At 37.8% G+C, this 27,956-nt stretch overlaps 1 protein-coding gene across 2 annotated transcripts in view; it reads left to right on the plus strand.

Moving 5' to 3' along the window:
* The first annotated feature begins 468 nt into the window (after nucleotides 1–468).
* Nucleotides 469–27,956, plus strand: part of DMTF1 (cyclin D binding myb like transcription factor 1) — a 43,775-nt gene continuing 16,287 nt past the window's right edge. Inside the window, exons 1-7 of one of the 2 annotated variants that reach the window (XM_028119944.2) lie at nucleotides 469–578; nucleotides 11,296–11,418; nucleotides 12,796–12,912; nucleotides 14,656–14,778; nucleotides 19,639–19,733; nucleotides 23,317–23,431; nucleotides 24,058–24,134. In XM_028119944.2, coding sequence (XP_027975745.1) covers nucleotides 12,804–12,912; nucleotides 14,656–14,778; nucleotides 19,639–19,733; nucleotides 23,317–23,431; nucleotides 24,058–24,134 — 519 coding nt within the window. In that variant the 5' untranslated portion in view covers nucleotides 469–578; nucleotides 11,296–11,418; nucleotides 12,796–12,803. The remainder of the gene's footprint in view (nucleotides 579–11,295; nucleotides 11,419–12,795; nucleotides 12,913–14,655; nucleotides 14,779–19,638; nucleotides 19,734–23,316; nucleotides 23,432–24,057; nucleotides 24,135–27,956) is intronic. The other variant, XM_028119950.2, reaches the window with a different exon arrangement.

The raw sequence follows: 27,956 nt of genomic DNA on the forward strand, positions 1-27,956 counted from the left end.
GGCCCAAAGCGCCTACGGCAATGCAAACTGTGAGGGGCCAGAGGTAATTCCCGGCTTTTTTTCATCTAGACAAGGCTCTCATTCCGTTCCACGCCTGGGTGTATCCGCTCTGGAGCCTGGCGAATTTCTGAAACTCGGCCAGCTGGGCCCAACTGCTCCCCGAGCCAGAAACACCACAGTTACGCCAAAGAAAGATGGGCCTCCTTTACAGCATCAGCAGCGGAATCGTCGGTACCGAGCTTTCCTAGTAGGTAGAGAGAAGAGAAGCGGATCACAAACAAACGCCACACAGACGGGTCCCCGAAGCTCCGTTAACCCGGGACTTTTTTTCAGCGCTCGGACTGGGCCGGAAGTGACGCGAGCAGTCAACACGCAGAGCAGTCCCAAGGGAGAGGAGAGCGGGAGGGGGAGCGAGCGGGGGCTAGGGGCGGGGCGCGGTCGTAGCTCCGTTTCCGGTGGCTCGTCGCGCTCGCTCACTCCAGCTGCAGCCACTCTTGCCCGTTGCTGCTTCCTCCATCCTGGTATTTTTTGGAGCCTCCATCCTGGTTCTTCCAAAGTGCCCGGACCCAAAACAGGAAGTAAGTGCGATGGAACCTTCAGGTCCCAACCGCCGCCAGGGCCGCTCCGCCCAGTGGAGCCTGTCCGGCCCCCTTGCTGCCAGCCTGTTCCCGCCGACCGGCGCAGGCTGTGGGCAACTGGGCACTGCGGGCGGGGTCGGAGCTGGGCCTTCATGATGCTGAAGCTGCCGTCCCCGCACGCTCAGGCCAGGGCCTCCCTCTCAGGGCCCGACCCGCGGCGGTGGCTCGGGCTACAGAGTGGCGTAGAGAGCGGCCGCTGAGGCGCAGCAGCGATCCGGCGGGGGCGGAAAATGGCGGCTGCTTCGGAGGAGCTAAATGGCGCCGGGACCCCTGGGGGTGGGGTGGGCCGGGAGCTTCGGTAGAGAATTGGACCCGAGAATGCGGAGAGTAATGAAGCCTTAGTTGCTTTCTCGTGGTGTTCCTTTTTTGTTTGTTTGTTTGTTTGCTTTTTGTTACCTTTTCGGTTTTATGTAGTCCAGTGAAGGAGAGGTGGGCTTGAGAGAGTTGGGCGGGTCTCGTTTCCCCCCTCCCCTTTTTTTTCCTTTTACCTTGTTTGCGTCTTAGACTCTTCCATCTTTTGGGGTTCGTTCTAGCTCTGCTATTCATGGCCCATGCAGAGGCAATCGAGGTTGCTGGCCGTAGTTATCTCTGTCAGCCTCTCTTAAAAAGGACTAGCACTGACTGCGGGGAGAGTGTCCTAGTCGAGCAGAGAACCGTAAAAGGCGTCTGCAAAGTAGTAATTGTCATATTTTGCTGAGTTCTGAGGAAGTTTTTAAATTTTTTAATCTTGTCCTTTAAAATGGACTTTGTTTTGACCCAGTCTCTGGCGTAGATTTGAGAGTGGGGTGGCCAGGTGCCGCTCTATGCAGTTGAATGATACAGCATCTGTTTTTACAATAAAAATACTCGGTGAAGGTAAGGAGAGGGTGATAATTACATGAAATGTAAGTCAGGACTCTCTCTCCCTTTCCGTGTTTGAATCTGGAAATTCAAATTCGGTGTGTGGTTGCTTTTCTTGTAACTTGATTCATCGTCGTGTACCTCCTGACAGTAGGCGAGGCTGCTTGTTGGGACATCCGACAAAATTCAGTCTGTAGGGTCTTTCAAATATGCAATGTTTTAAGCATAGAATAATACCATTTCGAATTTTTTTATCTTTTACTAATTATATCTTTATTTTTAATTCGTGCAAGGCGATTAACCATTTATAGCTTTTAAGCTCCAGTCCAAGTAAGAAAATACTCTTCCATTGTGTTGAAAGTTTTACAAACGGGAAATCGTTTTTTCTTTTTCAGTTAAAGGTTTTCATGTTTTTCCGTTAAGATTCTTTCTTTGAGCCGGCTTTCAAGTTGCTTCTAATAATCTTTTTAGTATTACTGTTTTGTTTCTTAGTAATTTGAGTAATTACCACCACTTTAACATTTAAAGATTATGTGGCGATAAATACCAAAAACAGCGTTTTACTATGGTGGCGTAGTGATAAGAGCGCATTAATTAGGTTAAGATTCAGAAATTTAATTAAGATTTCGGAAAAAATTAAAATGCAGTTCCTTAACCTTGTAAAAAAATTGTCAGGCTGTTTGAGAAAAATTTGGTGTGAGAATTTTTCGTTCACCAGGGACAATAAGTAGCTTGAATTTGTCTGGAAAAATTTACAGTTATGAAAAAGATGTTTCATGTTTATCTCATTATTATTACTTCCACAAACTTAATGTGCCACCAAGAAGCTAGTTTTTTGTTTTGTTTTGTTTTTACTATTTTAGTTAATAGGCTCACCCCAAAATAGGCTTTTTGGGACTGATCTAGAATCTGCATTTTCTGCGTGAATCTCTTTATTTGATTGGAGTTGAGCTAGATGGTGGAGCCAAAATGCTATTGCCCTGTTTTCATCTGCAGTTAATCAGTAAGTACTGGGCATTGCATACTTGCTTAGAACTTCAAGTTCGTACTTAAGCAGTTAGACGAATAAATATATGCTGTATAAGTATTTTCCACAGAACGTTCAGGTCTTAAGAAATATTTTGAGGGGAAGCAATCACAAGAACGTTTTGGAGTTAGGATTTGATCTTTGAAAGCAGAGTATGGTTGGGAAATGGTTACTAATAGAAAATTATATCAAAAGAAGGCAGATGTCCTCTTGAATCTTTAAGTCCCCCCCCCCCTTTTTTAAGGGTCGGTTGGTTGGTTTCTTTGTTTTCAGACAGAGCAAGTTTATGTGATTTCACCCCAAGGCAATGGGAGAGATAAGCCTTATTTGTAAGGTTAGATATTGCTAGTTAGTATTGAAATACAAACAACAAAAGCTTTTCCTTTTATTCATTTATCTCTCTAACATCTACAGACGCTGGTTTTTATTAATGTTGTAATAAAGTTGTGTGTTCTGACAATAACTTCACATTAATTATAAACAGTTGCTTTTGTCGTGCTCCATTAAGTACATTGGCTTAAAGTTAACACCTGTGAGGATGAATACACTAATGTGAAACACTAGCATCCCTAGGGATTTACAACCTGGCACATAGATGTTAAAAATTTAGGAGGGTTGGGAAGTGTTTTTTAAAGTATTGAGCTCCTAGATCATATTGAACACACATTTATAACCGTTCCAGGGACAGCAAAACTTTAGAACAACAATGAAGTTGAAGAGTTGTCTTTTTTTTTTTGTCTTAGAGGCTACTTATTTAAGATGGGATGCTTTGCTTCTCAAAATGGAGTTTTATTTTTAAATAGTCAATCTTCTTTTACTACCCTAATCTCTAACACTTTTTTTCCATATAAAAGGTTTGCTTAGGGATTGGTGTACCTCTAAGTGCTTTGCAATTTCAGTTCCAAAGCTCTTTTTATTCTCAAGTGATGGGAAATGACCTGAGAAAGTTATGAACCTATTGCTGTGTTAAATGATAGATTTATTAAACGTGGCATTTGTTTGCTTTCATATCATTCCCTCCCCCCACCTTTTTTTCCCTTTTGTGAAGAGAATTCTTGTAATAGAAATCACAAATAGGTTTTGATTTTGATTGGATTCCGTAAAGATAACTAGAAGAAGGAACCTGTTTATCATGTCTGCTGCTTCAAGTTTGTGGAAGGATACCCCATTCCAGGACAGAATTCCCAAAAGAAGTTGTCAGGAAAAAGCACACTAGAGATCCCTTTATGAACAGTTTTTATTTTATTTTTTTTAAAATAAAACTTGTCAGGCCATTCTTCCAAGCCCTGGGTTGTCAACACTAATCATTATTTACCGTCACATACTATGTAGCAAAAGAAATGCTTATTATGTTTATTTACTGCCTATGTGTATGTTAGTCTCTGTCAAGAAAGTGTGCTTTAAAAATAAACTTCAGTGTAAATCAGAGGACTCTGGTGATAATTTGATGTATTTCCATTTAAAGAGCTTCTAATGGTGCCTTGCATAAAGTGCTCGGTTTTGAATGGATAAAATTTTTAAATGTAGCCAAATATACATTATAAATTCTTAAATCATGCACTGGGTGAAAAATGGTCTCTTTTTAATCAGCAATATGGTTTTATTGTCAAACCAGGTATGAAATGCACCTTGAAATGAACCATACTGCCAACTAATTCTCTTTGATAATAACATTGTTTTTCAGTAGTTGGTTAATTGGGGGTGCTTGGGTGGCTCAGTCAATTAAGGGTCTGCCTTCTGCTCAGGTCATGATCCCAGGTCCTGTGGATTGGGCCCTGCATAGGGCTCCCTGCTCAATGAGGAGTCTGCTTCTGCCTCTCCCTCTGCCTCTCCCCCAGCTTGTGCGCGCGCGCGCGCTCTCTCTGGCTCAGTCTCTTCTTTCAAATAAATAAAATTTAAGAAAAAAGTAGTTGGTAGTTGAAATCAACATCTTAAGCAACTAAAGCCTTTTATAATAAACTCCACAAACAATTTTTTTGACTCAGTGTGTAGTCATATTTTGCCATCTTAAAACTAAGCTATTAGGATCATTAGTTACCTTAGTATGCTTTTACCTACCTTTAGTATGCTTTATGTTCATTTATAGCTTTGCTTCTCAAACTTTTCCACAAAGTCTATAGAAGAGCAAATCCCCAGGGGCCTGGAATCACTGTACAAAGCATTCAACCTCAGTGTGAAGTGTCCCTATTCCTCTCTTGAATAAAACCAGTATTCGCAGCTTTCTATTCTGCCAACGATCTGTGTACCCATGTTCAGGATATAGGCACTTGTTACTTATTCTCTTCCACTAAGACGTTCTAATTAGCAAAGAGTTGTATTCTTTTAAAATATCTTAAAACATATCTTTAAATTTTTTATTACATATTACTGAGGAAATCCACTTAAAAGCATTTCCTAAGGCATTAGTTAATATGCAATGATAGGTATGGTGGTGGTCATCATGGGGTCTTTGTAATAGCACAACCTCAAACAAAAATGTTCATTTACAGGACAGTGGTTAGATAAATTTAGATACCATGTACCCATTAAAAATGCTTTGGAAGAATAAGTGGAAGTATTGGAAAATAGTCCTAATAAGTGCAGAAAAACAAAGTTCTAAAAGATGGAACAGTATGTTTGGAAGATCATCACAAAATGTTACAGAGGAATATATGAATAACTTTTCTTACATTGGTTTAAGAAAAGACATCTAAAAATTAAATGTGGCCTTACTGACTTTTTAGTTGAATTACCCCAGAAACCTTGCATCTCAGTGTTTTTCAGTCAACTCATCCAATAAAATTCTAGGGTTACACGTTCTGTAGCTTGCTTGATTTCCCCGTATTAAAAGTATCTTATAATACTGAATGCTTAGTCTTACCACATCTTTCAGTGTAGAATCCCGACTCCAAACTTGTAGGGTCAGCAACTTTTAGCTCCTGTGCTTTTCATGATCTCCGCTAAAATATACCCTCCCACACTTGGGACTGTTCAGAAACAGACAAATTTATCTACAAAACTAGATTCCAAACTAGAAAGAAAAGCCAGTTTTGGTTGTAGTTTTTGGAACATGCTTGACACTTCACTTGGAAAATTAGGACCATTAAAGGCCTACCTTAGAGATACTGCAAGTTCATTCCCAGACACTGCAATAAAGCAAAGATTGCAATAAAACAAGTCAAATGAATTTTTTTGGTTCTCAGGGTGTATACAAGTTATATTTATACTTTAGTTCATTTAAAAGCATGCAAGAGCATGTCAGAACCAATGTGCGTAAGTTAATTAAGAAATAAAAGATATTATCTGACCTTTCACTTAGTCTTAAGCACTGATCGCAGATCACCACAACCAATATACAGTTGTTGGGTGCTTAGGGGAGGTGGCCCCCTGGGCAGTTGAAAATCCCTGTATAGCTTTTGACTCCCCAAAAACTAATAGCTTACTACTGACCAGAAGCCTTACCAATAACAGTCAAGTAACATATATTTTGTATGTTACACCTATCATATATTCTTACAATAAACTAGAGAAAAAAATGAGAAAATACATTTACAGTACTGTATTGTAAAAAATCCACATATAAGTGGACACAGGCAGTTCAAACCTGTGTTGTTCAAGGGTCAACTGTAATAATGAAAAAGTTGAAAATAGTTTGAGAATTACCAAAATGTGACACAAACACAAAGTGAGCAAATGCTCTTGGCAGTACCAATAGACTTGCTTAACGCAGGGTTGCCATAAACCTTCACTGTATTAAAAAACTTAGTGTCTGTGAAGTGTAATAAAATGAGTTATGCCTGTATGTAGATTTAGTTGATGGAACTACCAGTCTAAGATAATCCATTGAATAAGAACTTCACATCAATACTGGAATGAAGTAGGATGAAGGATTCACTTCTTTAATTAAATTCTGTATTAAGTACCAGATCCAGAGTTGTTCTTTTGTCCTACGTTAAATAGAGTTTTCATTCATTGGGAGTTCTAAGTGAAGACAAATATATTTCTCATTTAAGTGTGGATGTATTTCATTATAAATCTTTTAGGTCACATTTCATGTGTTCTTTTCTTGATTTTATTAGTATACTGTTGCTGTTCAAGATAGCTACCAAGTGATGGGTGGAAACGTGCTAAAAAGCCATTTCACCAGTTAAAATGGCTGTTAAAATTTTTTTCCTCTTGTTTCTAGTTAGTATAAAGATAGTACATACGGTATAACCCTTTACAGAGAATAAAGGGAAGACCTCAGTAGGCTGATGACAGTACAAAAGAAGACTAAAAAGTTGATGTATCTTTCTGATACATTTCCCTGATAAACCAAATAAGGAACAGGTCCAGAAGTTAAGCATAGTTTCGTGTTTAATGAATTAGAATGGAAGGCAATAAAATACCCAGCTTTGTACCTTACTATCACACGTTTATTCACCAACATTCCTTAGGCACTCTCATAGTCCTATCAATACAGATGTGCTTTTCTAAATAACAGCTCTCTAGACATTACTGTAGCTAGTACTGTCACTTGCCCTGAAAACCAAACCTCATAAAAGACCTGTTGTTTGTCTTGTCTCCCTACTTTCAATTCTCTACGTATTCCAATAGGGCTGCTGTCCCCAGTGTACTTCAGGTACTTTTAAGGCCACCAGTGTTCTCCATATTGACAGATCAAATAGTCACCTCTCCATCATCTTACTTCTCTGTTAACACGGTTGCCTACTTAATGCTCCTTGAAAAACACTCTTTGTGTCTCTTGATTAACACCTTAGTTTTCCTTCTGCATCACTAGCTGGAAATTTTCAGTCTCCTTTGCTTGTTTCTGCATAGCTTGATTTCTGCTGTTCGAGTCTGCTCTAGATTGATTTCCAGCTGTTCGAGTCTGCTCTAGATTGATTTCCAGCTGTTTGAGTCTGCTCTAGATTGATTTCCAGCTGTGCAAGTCTGCTGTAGAACTGGAATCTAGGCTGTCTTATCTAACCTCTCTGGGTGATACTATGTTTAAAAATTATTTGCCAGGGCTCCTGGGTGGTGCAGTGGGTTAAGCTCATGACTCTTGGTTTCAGCTCAGGGTTATGAGATTGAGCCCCATTTGGGCTCTGCGCTCAGGTCAGAGTCTGCTTGAGACTTTCTGTTTCCCTCTTCCTTTACCCTGCCCCCCCCAAAGTAAATAAATAAATCTTTAAAAAATGTGGGTGCATGCCATTTGTTTGTCTTGATATGTCTAGTCCTTGTTGAATTCCAGCTTCCAGCTGTCAGTGTGATCTCTTCGTTTGAATGCCTTACAACGTTAATCGTTCATCGTAATAGTAATAAAAAGACAATATATATCTGAGTGCCCCCAGACTCAATCAGCTGTTCAAGCCAAAAGCCCACGAATCAGCTTGAGCTAGCTCCCCTTCCCTTCGTGTCCTTCTCTTCATTCAGATCCTGTCCACACTGCTCCAAAATATACCCTCTGTTGGCTGCCGTCAGCAGTCCAAACGAGAATCCTCTCGGACAGCAGCTTGTCTTCATGACTTACTTATCCATTTTTCATACTGCAGTCTAAGTGATCTTTTAAAAATGTAAATTATATTCCCCAACTGAAAACCATCCAAGGAATGGTAAGGCCTTGTGAGACCTACCCCTGTCTTCATCTCCAACCTTCCATTCAGCTACTCTCCTTTATGGAAAGCCTCTGCCATACTGGCTGCTGTATTGTTCTTTTGGTTTTTGGTGGTTCTCTTCCTGCAGCAGGCCACAGCAGGTCCCACTTTAGGGACTTCGCTATTATTAATCAGTTCGGTAGCTTGCAGTCACATGCTTGCAGTAGTGTCTCCTCATCTTGCTGAAGCACTGGAAAGTAGCCGTTGAGGTACTGTTCAGTGTTGGTAGTATGATACTATTTCTGTAAAAAGAGTATGTGTAGCAAGAAGAGCTGTATTGACTTACATATGTATAAAATAGCTGGAAGGAAGTCTGAGAAATTGCTAACAGTTTACCTATAGAGGGAGGGGGACCGGGTGACTAGGGACCTGGAGCAGGAAGCAGACTTCACTGTATAACCACCTTTATCTTTTGAATTTTGAACTATGTAAATGTGTTACCTATTAAAAATAAATTTAAAATAAAACCAGATTAGTTTCTTAAATATTAATAAATACACTGACCTCCTAGCTCTAACTACAGTGGGGAAGACCTCAGGAAAGTGAGTCGAGAGCATATCTAAAGAGACAGTTAAAAAGGGGGGGGGGCACCACATCCCCAGTGCCTAGAGAGTGCCTAATATATAGTCGGTAAGTGATAAATATTTGTTCATTGAACAGATATGCTTGTTAATTTGCCAAGCACCTTAGAACCGCTTACTAGTCTCAAACATGAGCTGCCGAATTTTTAAAAATGAACCTAGATTTCTGATTTAAAGCTAGTACACTGCATAGGATTACCAGTAACCAATACAGGTTTTCAAGGATTAAATACTTTATTTCAGCTAGCTATTTTGGACTCCTTTTTTCTGGTATTATTATCTCACCATATCTCCATATTGTCTTAAATCTACCTTTATTTTTTTCTTAGTTTTAGATTAATTTGGGTCCTGATGAAATTGATTAAAACGCTAAACCAGTGACTACTTTGCACCTATCAAATGAGCTCTTATGCTGTTTTTTTGTTTTGTGCTTTCTTTCTTAAAAAAGAAAGGTTGCCAAGAACCTCACTGGTTTGGATATAAATTCAAACAATCTTCCTGGAAAACTGATTGCAGTATTAATGCAGGCAGGCCAGGCCTGAGGACTCAGAGGGGTCCCACAGGACCAGCCAAGGGGGTTCTAGGCTTCCCACAGGATGGAAATAAAACTCAAGGCAGCAAGAAGTGAGAGCGGAGTTGAATGAATATATAGAAGGGAGCAGATACTGACAGATGGTCTGGGAGACTCAAAGGAAAACGGGCATGAGTCTCATCTTTGCTGGTCTGGAGTTATTACTAAGGACAGTGGTCTGGTGTACATGTCCTCTCAGGCCTCCAGGAACTGGTCAAACAAGGACTAGTGCTCAGATGTCCTCCTCAAGTCACTTAATGGCCCTGGAGCCTGGGGTCTTGGCATCTGGGTGTTCAGAGTCTGTGGTCTTGGAAAACATTCACGAGGACCTCATCTGGCCACTCCTTAGATGTTATCAGTTGTGCTGGAAGTCTTCAAAGAAATCATTAACTCCTTGACCTTTACAAGGAGGACATACATTAAGGCATGTATAATGTGGGGGTGCAGGTCCTAACAAAATTAGAAGCAGGAAAAGGAACAAAGAAAAAAGAATAGCTTTTTTTTTTTTTTCATGAGGTCCCTTACAGTTTCCCTGTCTCAGTGTGACTTAAGAGTTCTCAATTTTGGGACGCCTGGGTGGCTTAGTTAAGTGTCTGCCTTAGGCTCAGGTCATGATCCCAGGGTCCTGGGATCGAGCCCTGCATCAGGCTTCCTGTTCAGTGGGGAGTCTGCTTCTCCCCTCTGCCTCTCACCCTGCTCTTATGCTCTCGCTTGTGCACTCTCTCTCTCTCAAATAAAATCTTTTAAAAAAAAAGTTCTAAATTTTGTCATATTCTTTTATGTAATAATTTCCATTAGTTAATACTGTTTAAGGAAATAGAGTGTATAAATGTTTCAGTATGTTTTAAGGAAATGAAAAATTAGGAACAACACAAATGTCCAGTGATGGGGCAGTTATTAAATAATGTCATGTTTTTTATGTGGTGTAAGTTTTACGTGATACCGAAAACTTCAGTTAGATAACCTAGCTTGGTTTCATCATACTTTTTAATATGAATAAACTCTAAAAAGCAGGATATAAATTTGCTTATACACTGTAGTGTATACACATTTACAAACACACACACACCAAAGAGAGTGAACTCTGCTTTTGGTAAGTTTATGGATGAGTTTTTTTAACATTGAATTTCTCCATCTTCTGCATCTTCTAACCAGCCTTTTGAGAAAATTTAATGGATTAGAAATAAGAACAACATGAAATCTAATAGCTGACTGAAGGTTTCTCTAGCAGAATCTGTACCTTTTCACTGCAGACTTACTTATGTATAGCAATTCTCAAAATATAACCATCCTGGAGAAAGGAGTTCTAATTAGAACACTGCTAAAATGGAAATTTCAGCTGTTAGCTTTTGCTGAAATACCCCTTAAATCTCAAAACGTGCTGAACTTCTTGATTCTTTGGATGACCCTTTGGGATTATAGGGAGTTTATTGAAAGAAACCTTTAAAAAACACTTCTGATTTTGTAAGTTTCACATTGGATTCAGGAGCTTGCTTACAATTTATCTTTTCTTTGTTTAGGGTTTCTTTTTTTCCCACAGATCCGGAGGCAGGATTGTTCACAGATATGATATAGTTTCTAATGCTTTAAGATGAAATACAGTATAATGTATAAGGAGGTGTTAGTAAATTACCTAAAGAAAAAAATATAGTTACTGGTAGTATTTGTGGTACTCTACACCCTGGATTAGGTTGCATGTACTCTTGTCTGCAGTTCATAGAGCCAGTAGCATACTTGAACCTCTTTTTTTTTTCTGAGAATATTTGCCTGTTGAGGGACAACTTGGGTTGAGAATCTTCCTATAAACTAACTTAATAGGTACAAGATCTCATTTCTGCCTTTCATTGGGGAATACTTTCAAAGGCTGATTTGATTTCTAAAAGGTCTATTTAGAAAAGAATTTTGGTTTTTGTCTTTTTCTAGTTGAGACATCACAGGCTTGAGGCTAGAGTGTCATGAACATACCAATAGAATATGATTGTTCTTATTTAAGCCTTATTGTGTAATGCTGTTACTTTTTCAGAGTGTTGCAGAGGTAGGAATATGGGAGAGAAGCAATCTGGATAACATGAAAGTGATGCTGGTGTCTAAGGGAAGGCGACTTGATTCTGTGGGAAGGGCTATACCTGATCCATCTATTTTCTAGGTAAGCCTGCATTTGTTCCGAGGACTTCACCTGTGTTTTGCAAATTTTGGTGATAACTAGATCATGATTTCTATTTATCTTTAATTTGGGGAATTTCATCTTTATTACTGTAAAATGACCGTTGTCCATTAAAACAGTAATTTGTATAGTAAAACCTGAGTGAATCATTGGATCTTTACCATGTGAATGTCAGTAGTTTTAAGTTTTTCTGCCAAGGGAAAACGCACTTGAATAAATGGTAAATACGTGAACAGACTAATATGCTGTGGATAGGAGCCAAATAAATATTGAGTGATTAGTATACATACATTAAGGCTTATGGACTCTATTATTTAGTTGGTAAAAAGTGTGTGGACAAGACCAAAATTGAGTATTGAGGGAAAAACTTAGTTGAACATTATAAGGTACACCCCAAAGACTTCAACCAGGCTCTTGATTTTAATTCAATACATTTCCTCCTGTCAACCATGAGGTATTGTATTGTGAGACTCTGATCATTCGATTTGTCTGAACAAGAGGAAAATAATATATGTGTGAAATAGCAGGTTAAGGCACTTTATTTATTTATTTTAAGTTTTATTTATTTATTTGAGAGAGAGAGAGCATGAGACGGGGGAGGGTCAGAGGGAGAAAGCAGACTCCCTGCTGAGCAGGGAGCCCGATGCGGGACTCAATCCTGGGACTCCAGGATCATGACCTGAGCCGAAGGCAGTCGCTTAACCAACTGAGCCACCCAGGCGCTCCGTAAAGGCACTTTAAACAAAATCAATTCTCTATTCCAAAAGAAGGCCTACCTCCATATCCATTTAAAAAAGCAGTTTGGTCAGTGATGGATGTATGCGCTTATTTAATATCATGGAAAAAAACGTCATGAGGATAATTCCGTAGTGTTCTTAGTTTTCAGATAATAATAGAGCTTAAATACTTGTAAAAAGTGTTTTGGAGAAATAATTATTAGATTTATCGTAGATTTCTAAGTTACAAGGTTTACTGAATCTTCTGAATCTGAAGTTAAACATCTATTTGAATATATCACAGAATTGCCAATAAATAGTGGTGAGAGTTTTGCTAATAAGACATATTTTATGGATAAGACAACTTGGAACAGTCATTTTCACTGGATGTGGTAAAACCAAGTCTATTTAAAAAATAAATGCCATAGGCTTTTAATTAGAGAAGTCAGATTCTTGCAGATTATTACATCTCATTCTAAATAATGGGTATAACCTTTTGAAAGACAATTTTTGAAGTCTGAACTGTCCTTGCAGTTGAGCTGGTATAAATTGTGGGTTTTTTTGTGGGGAGGAGGGGGAAGTTGGAGGCTACTTTATGTTCATATTTGGAAATCATGTTTTAAATCTGAAATCTGTTCTACAGATTTGAGTATGAGCACAGTTGAAGAGGATTCTGACACAGTAACAGTAGAAACTGTGAACTCTGTGACTTTGACTCAGGACACAGACGGGAACCTCATTCTTCATTGCCCTCAGAATGGTAGGAGAACTTGCTGACATAGAATTGTGGATCTTTTTGAATTTTTGGATTTCATGTTACCTTTGATCCCTTTCACCCAGATAGACAGTTGAGGCTAGGACAGTAGAAAAGGGGGTTATCTCTTTGGATCATGAATTAACCTTAATTTATGTTTTTATTTTTTTAACATACCTTTGTATTTTTAAAATTTACCATAAATTTGAACTTTGAATCTCGTAGCTACAATCTGTTGCGCCTACAAAGATGATTATTTAACTGTAATATACTTCCCCTTTGATATCATTTGGTGCCTGCAGTGTATGTAGTACATTAGAAAATACAGAAGTAGTCCTGCCAATTTTTTTGCTAGTCTGTTAGAGGATTTTCCATGAATCTTTGAATAAGATTTAATGTGATTATCTGTAATCAATTAAGATTCCATAGCCTCGAGGCTTGTGATTTTGTTGTCACTTCTCTACCTATTCCTTATTTGTATTTACTTTTTATTTTGCTCTAAGTTTATCTTTGCTCAACCTAGGTTTTATCTTCTTTTCTCTCATTCAATACTTAATTTCTGGTTATTTTATTCAAACTTGGGATTTTAACTACCACCTACCTATTAAAATGATTCAAACTTCTTTTTTCTGAATTCTTTGTGTTTCTCATAGACACCTTAAATTTCACATGTTCCAAACTGAATTCTTTTACAAAATTCCCAGACCCAGTTCTCTTTCTCAGTCAATTTCATTACTTAGTAACCCAGATCATAAATGTGGGTAGGAATAAACCCTTCTCTCATCTCCTACGTTCATTCCATCATGAAAAGTTGTTGATGGTATTTTGTTTCTTGAGTCCATTGCTTCCTTTGTCTCAAGTCCCACTTTCTTAATTCAGAGTCTCATTTCTCACCTGGGAGGCCCTAGTAGCCTTTTAATGCTTCTCCCAGCCTGAATTCATCTTTCAAACTGCTGATGACCTTGCTCATGATACTCAGTAGTGTAGGAAGATTGGTTTGTTTGTTCTGTTAAGTGTCCTGTGGTTTGTACAGTACAGAGATGGGTATCTTCTGCACTTTCCTTCCAGCCTTGCTTCCTGCCACATTGCATATATCTGTGTCCCAGCGAGTCACAGCTGGCTTTTTTTCCTTCCATACCTTAAGCTTTTCATACCTCACTGTCACTGCAAATAATTATTCCTAGTGCCAGGAATGATCATTACCCCTGGCATCTGTTCATTCAAGTTCTTTACAATTTAAGACACCTTCTCCAGGAAACCTTCCTTCACCCAGAGTCTAAATTAGATGCCTCTCCCCTCATTCCACCTGCATAGCTCTTAAAACACTATTTTGAAATGGGTGCTTTAGTCATCTCCTCTACCCTGTGAGTTCCTAGACAGGGAAGAGTATCTGTCATTGCTCTGTTCCCAGCACTCAGAACATAGTGGGCATTCAGTAAATATTTGTGAGTGATTTAAATAACCAGCCCTTGTCTTAATATGTGAAATATTTGGAAAGACAGGTAGTAGCACAGAAGTGTGATGTTTAAAAAGTGGCTCCTCTCTTCTCATAGTTGTTGTCAGAAGCAGAGGAGCTGAGGTTCTGCACGGGGGACAGAGAAGGCGGTGCCGTTTGGGGTCCTCCTTGCACAATTGGGTTAACTAAGCAAATTGATAAGAAGATTGTCTTACAGTTACTTTTTGGAAGATTGTGGGTTTTCCTCATTGGTTTGAAGATTTTGAGATTTTTGTTTTGTTTTGTTTCATTAGAAGCTGATGAAATAGACTCAGAAGATAGTACTGAACCTCCACATAAAAGGCTTTGTCTGTCTTCTGAGGATGATCAGAGTATCGATGGTTCTACTCCTTGCATATCAGTTGTTGCACTGCCACGTAAGTCACTATGTGTTCAGAACAGAGGTCCCTTTTGAAATCACAGTGTAGCTTGGGAGACGTGGAATTGGCATTCCAGGGTTGACTTAGACCCATTATTTTTCTCTTCTTTGAGTCAAAAGAACTCTCAACTAATACTTAATGAGTGGGCGTGGCTCTGAATGCTTCTACATATATTGCCTGTTTTGCTCTTCTCAGCCTTTTTTTTTAATTGTTGTCATCCTCCCCGCCCCAAACTTTTTTAGATGTTTTCTCCCGATCGTGCGCTCCCCCATGAAATGGTAATACCACAGATTTACTGTTGTTGTTTTTTAATGCCCTGCATGTGTGTATTGTCTTATTAATAAGGAGAATGCTTTCTTTCACCCACACCTCGCCCAGAAGCATGTATACCCTCATTGAGAAGGCATGCTGTAGAGTAGGTATTATGATCCCTGTTTCTAATGAGGAAACTTAAGGCACAGAGAGGTATGAGAGTTTGTCTAAGGTCATACCCAGGCATTCTGGTTCTTAAGAACTTTAATTTTGCTCTCGGCATCAAGCAAAATCACATCTTCATCCAGTTGGAAAAAATGAAGATTAGGTTTTCATCATGGCAAACCTTATCTTCACAAGTAGATGTGCACTTTTTGTGTAGAGTTTATTGCTTATTCAGTTGAATAGAAAAGAAACCATAAAATACCCGTTTACTGTGAGACTTTATTCAAACACATTGTTAATGTTAATATTACTGATAATGCTTCCAGTGGCATATATAAACATAACCTATTTCTGGTTAAATGAGCTTTTCCTTCTAGTGGTGGTTGGTAAGATTTTTAAACTCCTAATTTGACCATCATAGCTGTGATCCACTCTTAAAACTCGATTCACCTGTCTGTACAGATACAATCCTATATGGGCATTTACTAAGCTAGAATTTTTTATCTTTTTTTTTTAAAGATTTTATTTATTTCTTTGACAGAGAGACACAGTGAGAGAAGGAACACAAGCAGGGAGAGTGGCAGAGGGAGAAGCAGGCTTCCCGCCGAGCAAGGAGCCCAATGTGGGGCTCGATCCCAGGACCCTGAGATCATGACCTGAGCCGAAGGCAGACGCTTAACGACTGAGCCACTCAGGCGCCCCGAATTTTTTATCTTATTTTTTTTTAATTTTTTATTTATTTAATTGACAGAGAGAGAGACACACACACAGCGAGAGCAGGAACACAAGCAGTGGGAGCAGGAGAGGGGGAAGCAGGCCTCCTGCCGAGCAGGGAGCCCAAGTGGGGCTCGATCCCGGGATCATGACCTGAGCCGAAGGCAGACGCTTAACGACTGAGCCACCCAGGCACCCCTAAGCTAAAATTTTTTAAAACTCAGATATAATTAACCTGTAACATTATATTAGTCTCAGGTGCACAACATAATAATTTGGTATACGTATATGTTGTGAAATGAACATAACAATTCTAGTTAATATCTAGTCACCACACATAGTTACAGCTTTTTCTCTTGTGATGAGAACTTCCAAGATCTACTCTCTTAATAATTTCCAAATATACCATAGAGTATTATTATCTATAGTCACCACATCCCCAGGACAGAAATGTTTATTTTACTAAGTCAGGGATTAGTAAGGGATTATTTTCACATAAATTATGACTGGTTAATTCATTTGGTTAAAGTTGACTACATTGGTCACAGTCACAGGTTCAAACTACAATTGATATTTTGTTCTATTTTATGGTGTTAGACTGAATCCTTCACACACTCACTCACTTAACTGGGTAGGATAATTTGGATGTGCTGACCTAGAAGCACCTGAGCTGCTTGATGTGGGGTCATAGCATCATCACGTTTGGAGGACATTCTGGAGCCTAACATTTACAGTAAGACTAAATTTATGAAACATGGGCTTGAAGTATTGTTCTCTAAATTGGTAAAAAAAAAAAAAAATAGCATGATGATAAAATCAACTTAGGAAGACTTCTCCATTAAAAAAAAGTCACATAAAAACATGAAGTCCTGTGTCTGTCACCATCATCGGGAACTGACTAAATGGGCAGGTCATTGTTTGTTGGACTTCAGGGAAGTAAATATTATTAGTTCTTAAAGATTTAACTTCAAATTTAATTTTAATATTCAAGTTTTCATTACATGCTTTATAAAACTGATAAAAATTTATCTGATCCTTAAAAATCCTCTTAAGTCTCATGTTAATCATTCTAGATCACTTACCACTTCTTACTGCGATTATCTACCACCACATTTACTCCATTCCCTATTCACAGGACTCTTGGTGATTATTCATTTAGATGACTGGCGCAATATCTTAGCCTCTTCTACCTTTTATTCTCCATACTACCTTGTTTATTACTTCCACTGCCTCCTTTGCTGTCACCTATTAACTGGAGTCCATTTGTGATCTACTTCCAGCACTACGTCCTATGTTTCCAGGTTACTTCCTCTAATACTCTTGAATGTTTGCAGTCCTTTACCCACTAGGACCCACTGATCTTACCACTTTTGCATTATTATTTTCCGTTTGTATCTTTTGTTTCCTCCGCACCCACTTTGTTTTGTGGTTAATCATTATAATCACTCTTGCATTTACCCTCAGATCCTTTTTTCCTTCTCTCACTTCATTGTCCTTTAGTGAAACCACAACCATTTAACAGTGGTTAAATCTGTCTGGCTATTTATGTCTATACTGGCACAGCTAATTGAAAAACAGCACAAGCAAGCTAAGTGATCTTACTTTAAATTCATGATGATTAACTTGAAGTGGGCTCATACTGTTGACTGCCAGTCACACCACACTTACCAAATGGATATTTTTTCTCCTGCTCAGAGATGACTGTTTCATACATGCCTGAAACCTCTAGTATTTTCTCCACCTTTGTTACTCTCAGCGGATAACCTTGTTTCTACTTACTGAGAAAACTGAAGTAGTCCGAACAAGTTTCTGCAAGTTTCCTCTACTACAAATACACACCCACATGTAGCCATGTCCATACATTCTGTCTTTTTTCTAGCAATGGCCAGCCCTTCGCTTTACTACCTACTCAGGAACACTGTCACAGCATTTCTTTCCCTTCTTCTCTGAATCATCAGTTTTTTGTTCTCTACTGGATCATTCCCATCAGCATTGCAAACATACTATAATGTCTTCTTTAAAATAAAATGTCCCTGGGATGCCTGGGTGCCTCAGTCGGTTATGCATCTGCCTTCAGCTCAGGTCATGATCCCAGGGTCCTGGGATCAAGTCCCAAGTTCGCCTCCCTGCTCAGCGGGGAGCCTCCTGCTCCCCCTGCTGTGCACTCTCTCTCTCTCTCTCTCTCTCTCTGACAAATAAAATCTTAAAATAAAAAGTCCCGTTAGCCCACTTTGGGCTCCCATCTAACTTCTTTCCTTTCCTTTAGAACAGAATACTTAAAAAAAAAAAGAATTGATAGGCCTACCTCTATTTCTTCCTCCATTCTTCCTAAACCCACTCAAGTCAGGGTTTCACCTCTTATCACTTCACCAAAACTGTTCTTCCCAGATCTCCAGAGACTATCTTGTTGCTAAGTCTAGTGGTGATTTTTGTTTCATTCTTCTTCTTTACTTAGTCTAGCCACAATTTTTGACAATATTTGTCACTCTGTCTTCTCTAGAACATTTTGTCATTTGGTCTCCAGGGAACACATTCCTCTAATTTTTTTTTTTTCCTACCTTACTGTCTGCGCCTTCTGAGTCTCTTAGGCTAACCTGTTCACATCTCCCCAGGCTCTTAATTGGAGTAGTTCAGGACTCAGTTCTTAGGCTGCTTCTGTTTCGTTTTCTTTCACTCCCTAGAATTCATGGTTTTAAATCCTATCTCAGGTGATGATGCCCAGATTTATTCCAGTCCAGACTTGCTCTCAATTCTAGATGTTTAACCTCAAACGAGTGTGTTAAAACAAAGCTCCTGAAATTTCTTAAATTCTAACATTTGCTTCTTCTGCAGTCTTCCTCATTTCATTAATGGCAGGTACATTCTTCCAATAGTGCAGATTTTTAAAACTTCAATAACATCCTGGACTTTTCAGTCTCTTTCATATTTGGTTTATCCACAAATCCTGTTGGTTCCCAAATCAAGCTATATCCACAATTTGAACTACACGTCACCTCCACTTGCCTTCAGCCCTGGTCCAAGTTAGTGACTTCTCTTGGATTATTGAATGAGCTTCTTAACCGGTTTCACTACAGCCCTTCCTGCCTTTAGACTGTTGTCTCCTGAGGAGCCAGTGATCCCATTAAAATAAAATAAAAGTCAGATTATGTCACTCTGCATCTTCCAGTGGTTTCCTATGTGAGCATTAAAGCCAAAGTCTTTACATTGGCCTTCAAGTCCCCACACAGTATCTTAATGTTCTTGTTCAGTCTTCTCTGGTCACTCTGTCCTCCTTGCCATTCCTTTGGACAGTCCATGTGTGCCCCTGTCTCAGAGTCTCTGCCCTTGGCTTCTGCATGAAGTGCTCTTCCTCAAGATGCCTGTGTGACTAGCTCCCTTTGTCACTTGGGTCCAAATCTTGGTTACTTTTCCTGGCCCGCCCCTCCCCCAATACATTCCCTTTTCTGCTTTATTTTTTCTATTTATCAACACCTGACATACTATGTTCATTTTGTGTCTTCCTCACTAGAATATAAGCACCACGAAGGCAGGACTTTGCTTACTGCTGTCTTCCCATCATCCAACGCAATACCTAGTATATATTAGGTACACAATTTTTGTTAAGCATATATGGCAAGGAATGTGTTAGGAAATTAGATGGTCACGTATTTTTTTCCATGGATTATTTTTTTTTAATAATTAGAACTTGCTTTTATTCTGCAGTTGAATTGTTCTTTTTTCTTGAAGTTTCAGAAAATGATCAGAGCTTTGAGGTGACCATGACTGCAACCACAGAAGTGGCAGATGATGAGATTACTGAGGGAACTGTGACACAGATCCAGGTATAGTGAGTCTTTTTACTGACCGCAAGAGGATTATCCTTAACACATACCTTAGGTGATAAAATGATGAGAATATAATTTGTCTGACAAAGGACAGAATTGAGGTAAGATTTATTATTTTCATTCAGGTTTCCAGTCCCCACGTACATGAATCTCAGAATAGCAGGCAAAGATAGAGTTTGAAAATTCATTCCCTGTAGAGTGGTTCACATCGGTTGAAACAGATGGTGCACGTGCATTCTTTAGCTGCATGGAATGATCTCACCTGAGCTATTAAATAACTTTAAATTTTATCTTACCAGTTATATAAGATATTGATACAAAGCTTTTGAAGTGTTACCCAGCAGTATTTCTAATGACTGATTTAGAAGCCTACATATGTGCTCTGTTCTAATATGAACGGAAGCTATTCATTTCACATAGATATTAATTATAACAGTTGTAGTCCCTTTTGGTGCCTCTAGGACTAAGATACCTTTTACCCTGAGTTAAGTGACTGGGTAACAAGCAGGGCTTACTGCTTTCCTTCCATGTGAACTTTGTCTCATACGAGTTATTTTTGCCAAATGTCATCAGAATTCTTTGTTCTTTTAGGTAGCCTGGAGCTTAAATTTTACTTTTAAGTTTATGTCTGGCTGATCGTGCCTTTGTTTTTAGTATCTTGTCCTTTTGCTTTGTTTATTTAATAGCATATTTTTGAAGTAGATAATAAAGACATCATGTCATTATTTTTCCAATGACCCTTCCGTTAAGTGTAAGATTTACGAGTTGATGTGTAACATCAAGGGCTAAGGAAATCTCAGGTGGGTGCACTGTGAACCTTTTTCAACAGGGAGCCTTATAGTGGTTCTAGAATCACAGGATTTCTAGAGGAGTGAGTCTTTCATGTGCTTCAAACAGTTTTGAGTCTGCCTAGAGATCCTTATCATCTGCCCTTGGATTTCAGAGAGTGATTTGGACAGGAATTTTTTCCAAGTTCTCTGAAGCCATAGAGCACATTCTTCAAAGTGGGGCTTGTCAAATTCATTTCCAGTTCAAAGACTGTATAGTCTCACTTCAGTTTCGTTTTCAGCACAGTAAAAATAGCTGTGTATGTATGTGTGTGTGTGATTTGGTTTACAAGTACCTACTTGTTAAAAGATTGGGCAATGGCAATGTGAGTTAGACAAATTATAGGGTTGTTTTGTTTGGGTTATTTCTTAAGAGTTAATGAGTTATAATTTGCTATTAGCCTCTTGGTTTGTAATTGCCATTTTAGTGAATGAAAAACGTTTAATAATTTCTAATATTTGTTTCATAAAAATACCGTTAGGTTGTGAGTGAAAGCATAGTTCGAAGTTCAGAACTAGCCTGTTTTTTGCTGTGTCCTGTGTCAAAGCAGATGTAACTATTTCACGTATTGCTGTAGTTAATGTACCGTCCCATTTCAGCTTTGGAACTAGCTGAAAAAATAATTAGAAACCAAAAAATTTGCCAATATTTATAGTGCTTTGTGGTTACAAGAGGGTATTTAGTGGGTGAAGTATTTAGATTTCCAAGTCTATGTATGTTACAGACATAAAACCCTACACAACCAAACCAACTCAGAAAGGCTGCATTTCAAAAACAGCAGCATACTAAATATATCTGAGTAATTTTTAAAAATGTATATATAAAGTAGTGAAAATGGGGGTAAAAAACTGTAAAACTTCATAATATCTATATACTTAGACATCCTTTGAGGTATTTAAGTCTTCTGCTATACCTAATTCATTTGCTATGGAAGGTGTTAAGTTTTACTGCTAAAATTTAATAATTGTTGGCTTCATTTGATGGCTATTTACGTGTTTACCATTTACGTGTCTACTCTTTGTAAGTAATAATTATATTTCTTCATCAGGGTAATTTGAGACAGAAGGCATTAGGTGTTTGCCCAAAAATAGCAGTTAATCAGCATGACAGGTGTATTCCTAAGGTTCAGAGAGTGGGCTGTATATTTAGACTCACTTTGGGAAATGGTGATTTTATTCTTTTAACCAGCTGATTAATACATAAGAGAAGGTCACCTCAGGAGAGTATTTTCTACATTACATTTCTTAACAATGGGTATTGTTTGTATCAGGGTCTTTTCACAGCAATCTATCACCTTTAATGAATAACCTCTGTGTCAGATCTTAGTTGGGATGTTCAAAATACAAGAGGCCTTAGACATTATCTGTCTGTCTCCATTCTCACCTTTATAAAGATAGCCTCTTGATCTTTAAAACAAAAAAATCTAAAATGTATAACACATAAACATAGGGTGACAAAACTTTTCATACTTATTCCAGTGACTCTAGCTTTTTGTCCATGGATTTAAGAAAAGTGCTTTCTTAAATACAACATACTCTTTACTCCCAGATAAAAAAATAACAGAGGTAACAGTAGAAACGTGGCTTTCCTCCTCATTGTGCTTGGGTTGTTCACTGACAGCTTCTCTCTTCCCAAGCAGGGTGATTTCAGTTCCTCTTGAAATTAGAAATTCAGTTTCTGCCTATTCAAGGAATAGTCCAGTGTCTGTTAGGACTTAACCTCCAGCCGGTGACATAGCTTAGGGTTGATCCAATCCGGAGACTGAACTGAGTTGAGTGGTCCCTAGGCATGTGACTGTCTTCCTGGTCTGCCTATAATAGATGGGTTTGTCCCTGAAATGGTAGCCCTGTTGCCACACCTTCCTTACACTATAGCTGTCTTTAGCCCAAGGCCAGCTCTCTTAAGTGGTTTTGTTCCTTCAGAATTTGTTAGATCAGGTATATCTGTAATTGAAAATGTACCTGGTGTGATAATTGCATAGATATACTAAAAGCCATAATTGCATAGATATACTAAAAGCCACTGAATTGTATACTTTAAAGGGTGAGCTTTATGGTGTGTTAATTATATCTCAGTAAAGCTGTTGGTTTTTAACTGCACATTTCCCAGTAAAGACTACTTTAGCTGCAATAATAATAAAAAGTGATAATATATAGTTCTTTGAGAAGAAGGTACATTGATGAGGTTAGGAATTAGGTCTAGAGGTTGGCTAAAACAAACTTGCCAATAAACTATAAGGAGACCACGATTTTGCTGTCTTTTGATTTGGTCTATTAATCCTTTAAACTTAGCAAGAGATTACATTACAGATGACTATATTTTCACAGCAAACTACCTATAAGGACCTGAACAATCACGACAGTCAAATGAAGCATTTCCATTTCATTATATGTATGAGCTCATTTTACATATATAAATAAACAGATAGCTTTAGATATCCTATATTGATTTAAGTACTTAATGGAACCTTAGCTATTATTCTGTAAAATTTAGGCCACTAGTGCAGAGTTAACTTGCTTAAATGAAAGTCATATTTTGTTAATGCAGTCAGTTTTGTTTTCATACTGTCATAATAAAAACAGCAAAAAATATTTGTTTTTCTATAAAATGAATATATTTTTACTATATCTAAAGCAAGTCAATTCCACAGATTACATTATTTTTGCAGACAAAGATGAATCAGGTTGTATTAAATCAAGCTATACTTGTTTTTTTCTTTTTCTTTTTTTTTTTTTACCTTTACCTCTTCAAGATTCTACAGAATGAGCAACTAGATGAAATATCTTCCTTGGGTAATGAGGAAGTTTCAGCAGTTAGCCAAGCATGGTTTACAACTAAAGAAGATAAGGATTCTCTGACTAACAAAGGTAAGATATAATGTGAATTTTAGTGTCCCTTGGGGGAAAAAAAAGTGGGAGGTAAGAAGTACTTGTAGTCATCAGGATTTTGAGGACTTCCTAATTGTGATTGAGTAGTTAACAATATTTGAGTTTTTGTAATTGATTAACTTTGGCTCTGAATGAGACCCTGAAACCAGTGTTTTGTTTTTTAATAATTATAATTTCTCTGAGATGCAGTAAATTATAAACAGTTGCACAGTGGTGGCATTTAAAAGAAAGTACAGTTACTGTACATGGGAGTGGGAAGTCTTTTCAGAGATCTAACTTTGGTCTGATAAAGCGGCTTAGAGGTTTAAAGTAAGTGTTTATAGTGCTACGGAGTTCATGAGGATTGGTAGGGAGCTGCTACAAGAAAGTAGGGGGTGTGCGTATGCCGCTCTGAAGTTAAGAAAAGGAATTGTTTTCAACCACTGCATAGTAAATACTCATTATAAATATATTATTCACTTGGTATCCAACATATTATGTTTACCTTGGGAATTACCTACATTTTATTCCCACAGATAATTTATTTAATCACAAAGCAAATCTGCAGTGTTTTATTCCTCTTGAGGGATAACATTTTCTATAACATTATTTCTTTTCCTTTAAAGGACATAAATGGAAACAGGGGATGTGGTCTAAGGAAGAAATTGATATTTTGATGAACAATATTGAACGCTATCTAAAGGTATTTTATGGCATATTTTTTTTGTTTCACAAATTTTTTCATTGCCAGTTGCAAAAATTATCAAAGCATCATTGTACTTTACAAGGAGCTTTCCAGTAATTTTTGTAATGGATGATTGGTTAATATGTCATAGCTTCATAATTGTAAGGTATATGATTACAGTATATTTCTAAACACATTTGGAATTCTTAGTTTAAAATAGCTGTAATGCGTTAGTTAGCACCTGAAGTTTAGACAAAATCCTAATAGCTCCTCAGAATCTTAAAGCCCTGTCTTTTCAAGCAGCCTATAGTTTAAGCTTGTATTGTCTACAGCCTAAGATATACGTCTTCTTTGAATTTATGACAGGAGAATCTTCCCCCTTTAAAAAAAAAATGAATAATTTAGTTCATTTTCCTGTTGAGGCTTATATGCTGTTAGCTAAGTCATCCTTTTCATTAAACGTCTCTGGAACATAGTGTTTCTGAGGTACTAGAGATATGAATTGCCATAACACTTTTTAAAAGCCAGCGGTTCATTTGGGAATGTTGAAAGCAGATGAAGAGCAATATAAGGCTTTGTACCATGTGAGTGATACATGCTGTGAATTCTGCGTGAGATCGGAGAAGGAAGAGTATATTCTTAGGGTTAGGACAGTTACGGAGAATATTTGGAAGAGCAAGGATTTGAGTGGAGTCTTAAAGGAATAGAATTTGGGCTAGAATGGGGTTGGAGGAAGCATGAGCAAATGCTGAGCACCAGGGAGTCAGAAATGAAACCCAGAGCACATTAAATTAGCCCCTTTAATTTGCACTGAGTCATTAGCCTCTGGAAACTTGGCTTTGAAGTCCAGTCCAAAGAACTAGAACTCTGTCCCGTAGGAAATGAGAAAAACTAGGAACCTAGTTGAGTGAGGGTTTGGGTGGAGTAGGTCTGTGCTCTTCTCAAGGAAATTTTTCCAGTTATTTGCTGACCATTCCCTTAAAGGAGTTAGTGCATGTTTGAAATACATACCATCAGCATTGTTTGGGAATGGGAGGTGTACGGTATTTATTTAACCATTCTCCTATTGTTTCATACTTAGGTGGTTTATATAATTTTTTCACTATTATAAATACATTGTTGCCTAGCATGTCCACATTCTTTTTTTCCCCTTAAATAGTTGTTTATAACGTCCACATTCTTAAACCTAATTTTAATCTACACTGTTCCCAAGCTAAGCTCTGTAAACTATAAAGAGTAAATAAAAAACTTCAGTTCTTTGTTAATGAATAAAGATCCTTCCCACCAAACTAATTTTTTTAAGAGAAACACAAATACAGTGACCATTGAAAACGTATGTCCACTGGTCACATACACTTTAGTTAAAATTTGGAAAATGCTGCAGGTTTAGATAAGGCAATAATGAATGGTAAGAACACTGAACTTTGGGAATTAAGAAGCTGGTTTCTTGTCTAGGGGATTGGAGCAGATGATTTCCAAGGACCCCTTCAACTCTATGAATAAAGGGCGGGAATGCGACTGATATTGGAGACCTTTTAGGGGACCATTTCACTTGACCAGATGAGAGTAATTCAGGACTCCATAAACTACAGTGATGGCAGAATTGGCAGGGAAAGGGCAGATGAGCAGGTAGTCTCTAAGGATGCCTGGTGACTGGATGTCCGGGAGGAGGGAAAAGGAGGATTTGGAATAACTTCAGAGTGTTTTATTTCGGATGCCTGGGAGAATGATGAATGGATTGGCAGAGATAGGAAATGTCCAAAAAGATGTACTCATCTTGGGAAAAGGTATTTTATTTGATAGTTGACCATGGATTTTATTATGTGCTGCTGTTTAAGCACATGTTTAAGAACATTGTGGAGCCATTTGTAAACCAATTAATTAGACGTCAGAGAAGTGAAAGTAACTGCTACAAGTGGAAGTGGAAAAAAGAGAGAGCGCAGAAGGACCTTTTCATCTCAGTATATGGTCATCCTGCAACACAATGCCTTTCTGATATTTAGACTTGTAAATGTTAGGTTTAATTATTTGCAGAACTGGCATAAGAGAATTTTAGATTGTAAAATTTAGAAACTTTGGGGCACCTAGTTGGTTCAGTCAGTAGACTGTGACTCTTGATCTTGGGGTCATGAGTTCGAACCCCATGTTGGGTGTAGAGATTACTAAAAAAAATTTTTTTTAATAAAAAAATAAAATGTAGAAACTATTTACTGTGAAGTTTTATACATTCAAAAGAATGTATGAAATGCGTATCAGTGTAGTTTTACCTCTTTTTGAAATTTATGTAAACAGATTCATTCTCTGGGTGTTCTGTAACTGGCTTCTGTTGTTTATTATTGTGATTTTGTGATCCGTACCCTGTTGATTTTTTTTTCTTAGCTGTATTTCACTATGCCAATGCATATACTGTAAGTTACCCATGCGTAGTTAACGGTTGTTTTGGGGCTTTTTAGTCTTTTTGCTATTTATTTATACAAATTTAATGGATGTGAATGGTATTTTATTATGGATTTAATTTGTATTCCTCTGATTACATACTTTTATATGCTTACTGGCCACTTTTTATGTTTCCTCTCTGAAATTCCTGTTTGCGTTTTTCATCAATTTTTTATGGGATTATCTTTTTCATTTTCTAGACATTCTTAATATTAACGGCTTTTTGTTTATTTGTATGACAGATATCTTGTCTCAGTTCAGTGGTCTATCTTTTCCTTCTCCCTGGCGGTCATTTGATGAAAAAAGAGTCTTAATTTCAATATCAAAATCATTATTCTTTCATATTTTGCATGGTTATTTAAGAAATTCTCCTCTGCTTCAAGGGCATAAAGATACTGCCCTATATATTGTCACATAAAAGAAATTTTGCCTTTCTTGTTGATTTTTTTTTTTCCTATAGCTCTGAGATAGGGTTTCACTGTTGGGGTTGTTTTGGTTTCATATGGAAGATCGTTGTCCCAGCATCACTATGGAATGTCGGTCTTCTCCCAGTCTGCAATGTCCATTTTGTCCCAAGTCAAGCTTCCCCAGACTTGTTCCTGTTTTCTAACTTGTTCCCAGGTTCTGTTTGTGGATACTTGCGCTAGTATAGATAGCACTATCTAGAGAGATCAAAGCATCCGATGGGGCAAGTCTCTTCATAAATGTCTTGGCGCTTTTTGGCCCATTGCTCTTGCATTATAAATTTAGAACCGAGTTGCAGAGAATGGAAGAACGTTGGAATTTTTATTGGGACTGCACTGAATCTGTGCATCAGTTTGAGGGTAATTAACATCTTTACAGTATTCCATCTTCCTATTGAGAGCATTGTATACCCTCCATTGTAGTGGCTTCCTATTTAATACCTTTTGGTACTTTGTTTTCCTCCACAAAGGACTTGCATCAGTTGCCTAAGATTCAGTCCTGTTGTTTTTAATGTTTTATGTTACTGTAAATGAGAACTTTTAAACTTTTTTTGATCTTTGCAGAGAAATGAAAATGGCTTTATATATTGATTTTGTAACCAGTATTTGCTACTCTTAAGTTTCTACATATATAACACCTGTGAATGATTTTTTCTTTTTCACTCTATACTTTTTATATATTTTCTTTTATTAGGTTATCAGCAAATCCAAACTCGATAGGAATATAATCACATATGAATGTTCTATGTCATGAATGTTCTTTCCATATCTATAGCTATTTACACTTTTTCCATAAATTTAATATTTAATGCTGTAATAATAATTTTTTTTTAGTTAACACAAAATTCCTGGAATAAGCTCACCTTCTGTATTGATCACTGACCTTGTTGCACACTGCTGGTGCTCCGTATTTTAGGGACTAAGGGGATCTGTGTTACAG

Source organism: Eumetopias jubatus, unplaced genomic scaffold, assembly GCF_037043125.1.
Source record: "Eumetopias jubatus isolate StellerSeaLion01/CBP00866 unplaced genomic scaffold, mEumJub1_p1.0 scaffold_14, whole genome shotgun sequence".
Classification (NCBI taxonomy): Eukaryota; Metazoa; Chordata; class Mammalia; order Carnivora; family Otariidae; genus Eumetopias; species Eumetopias jubatus.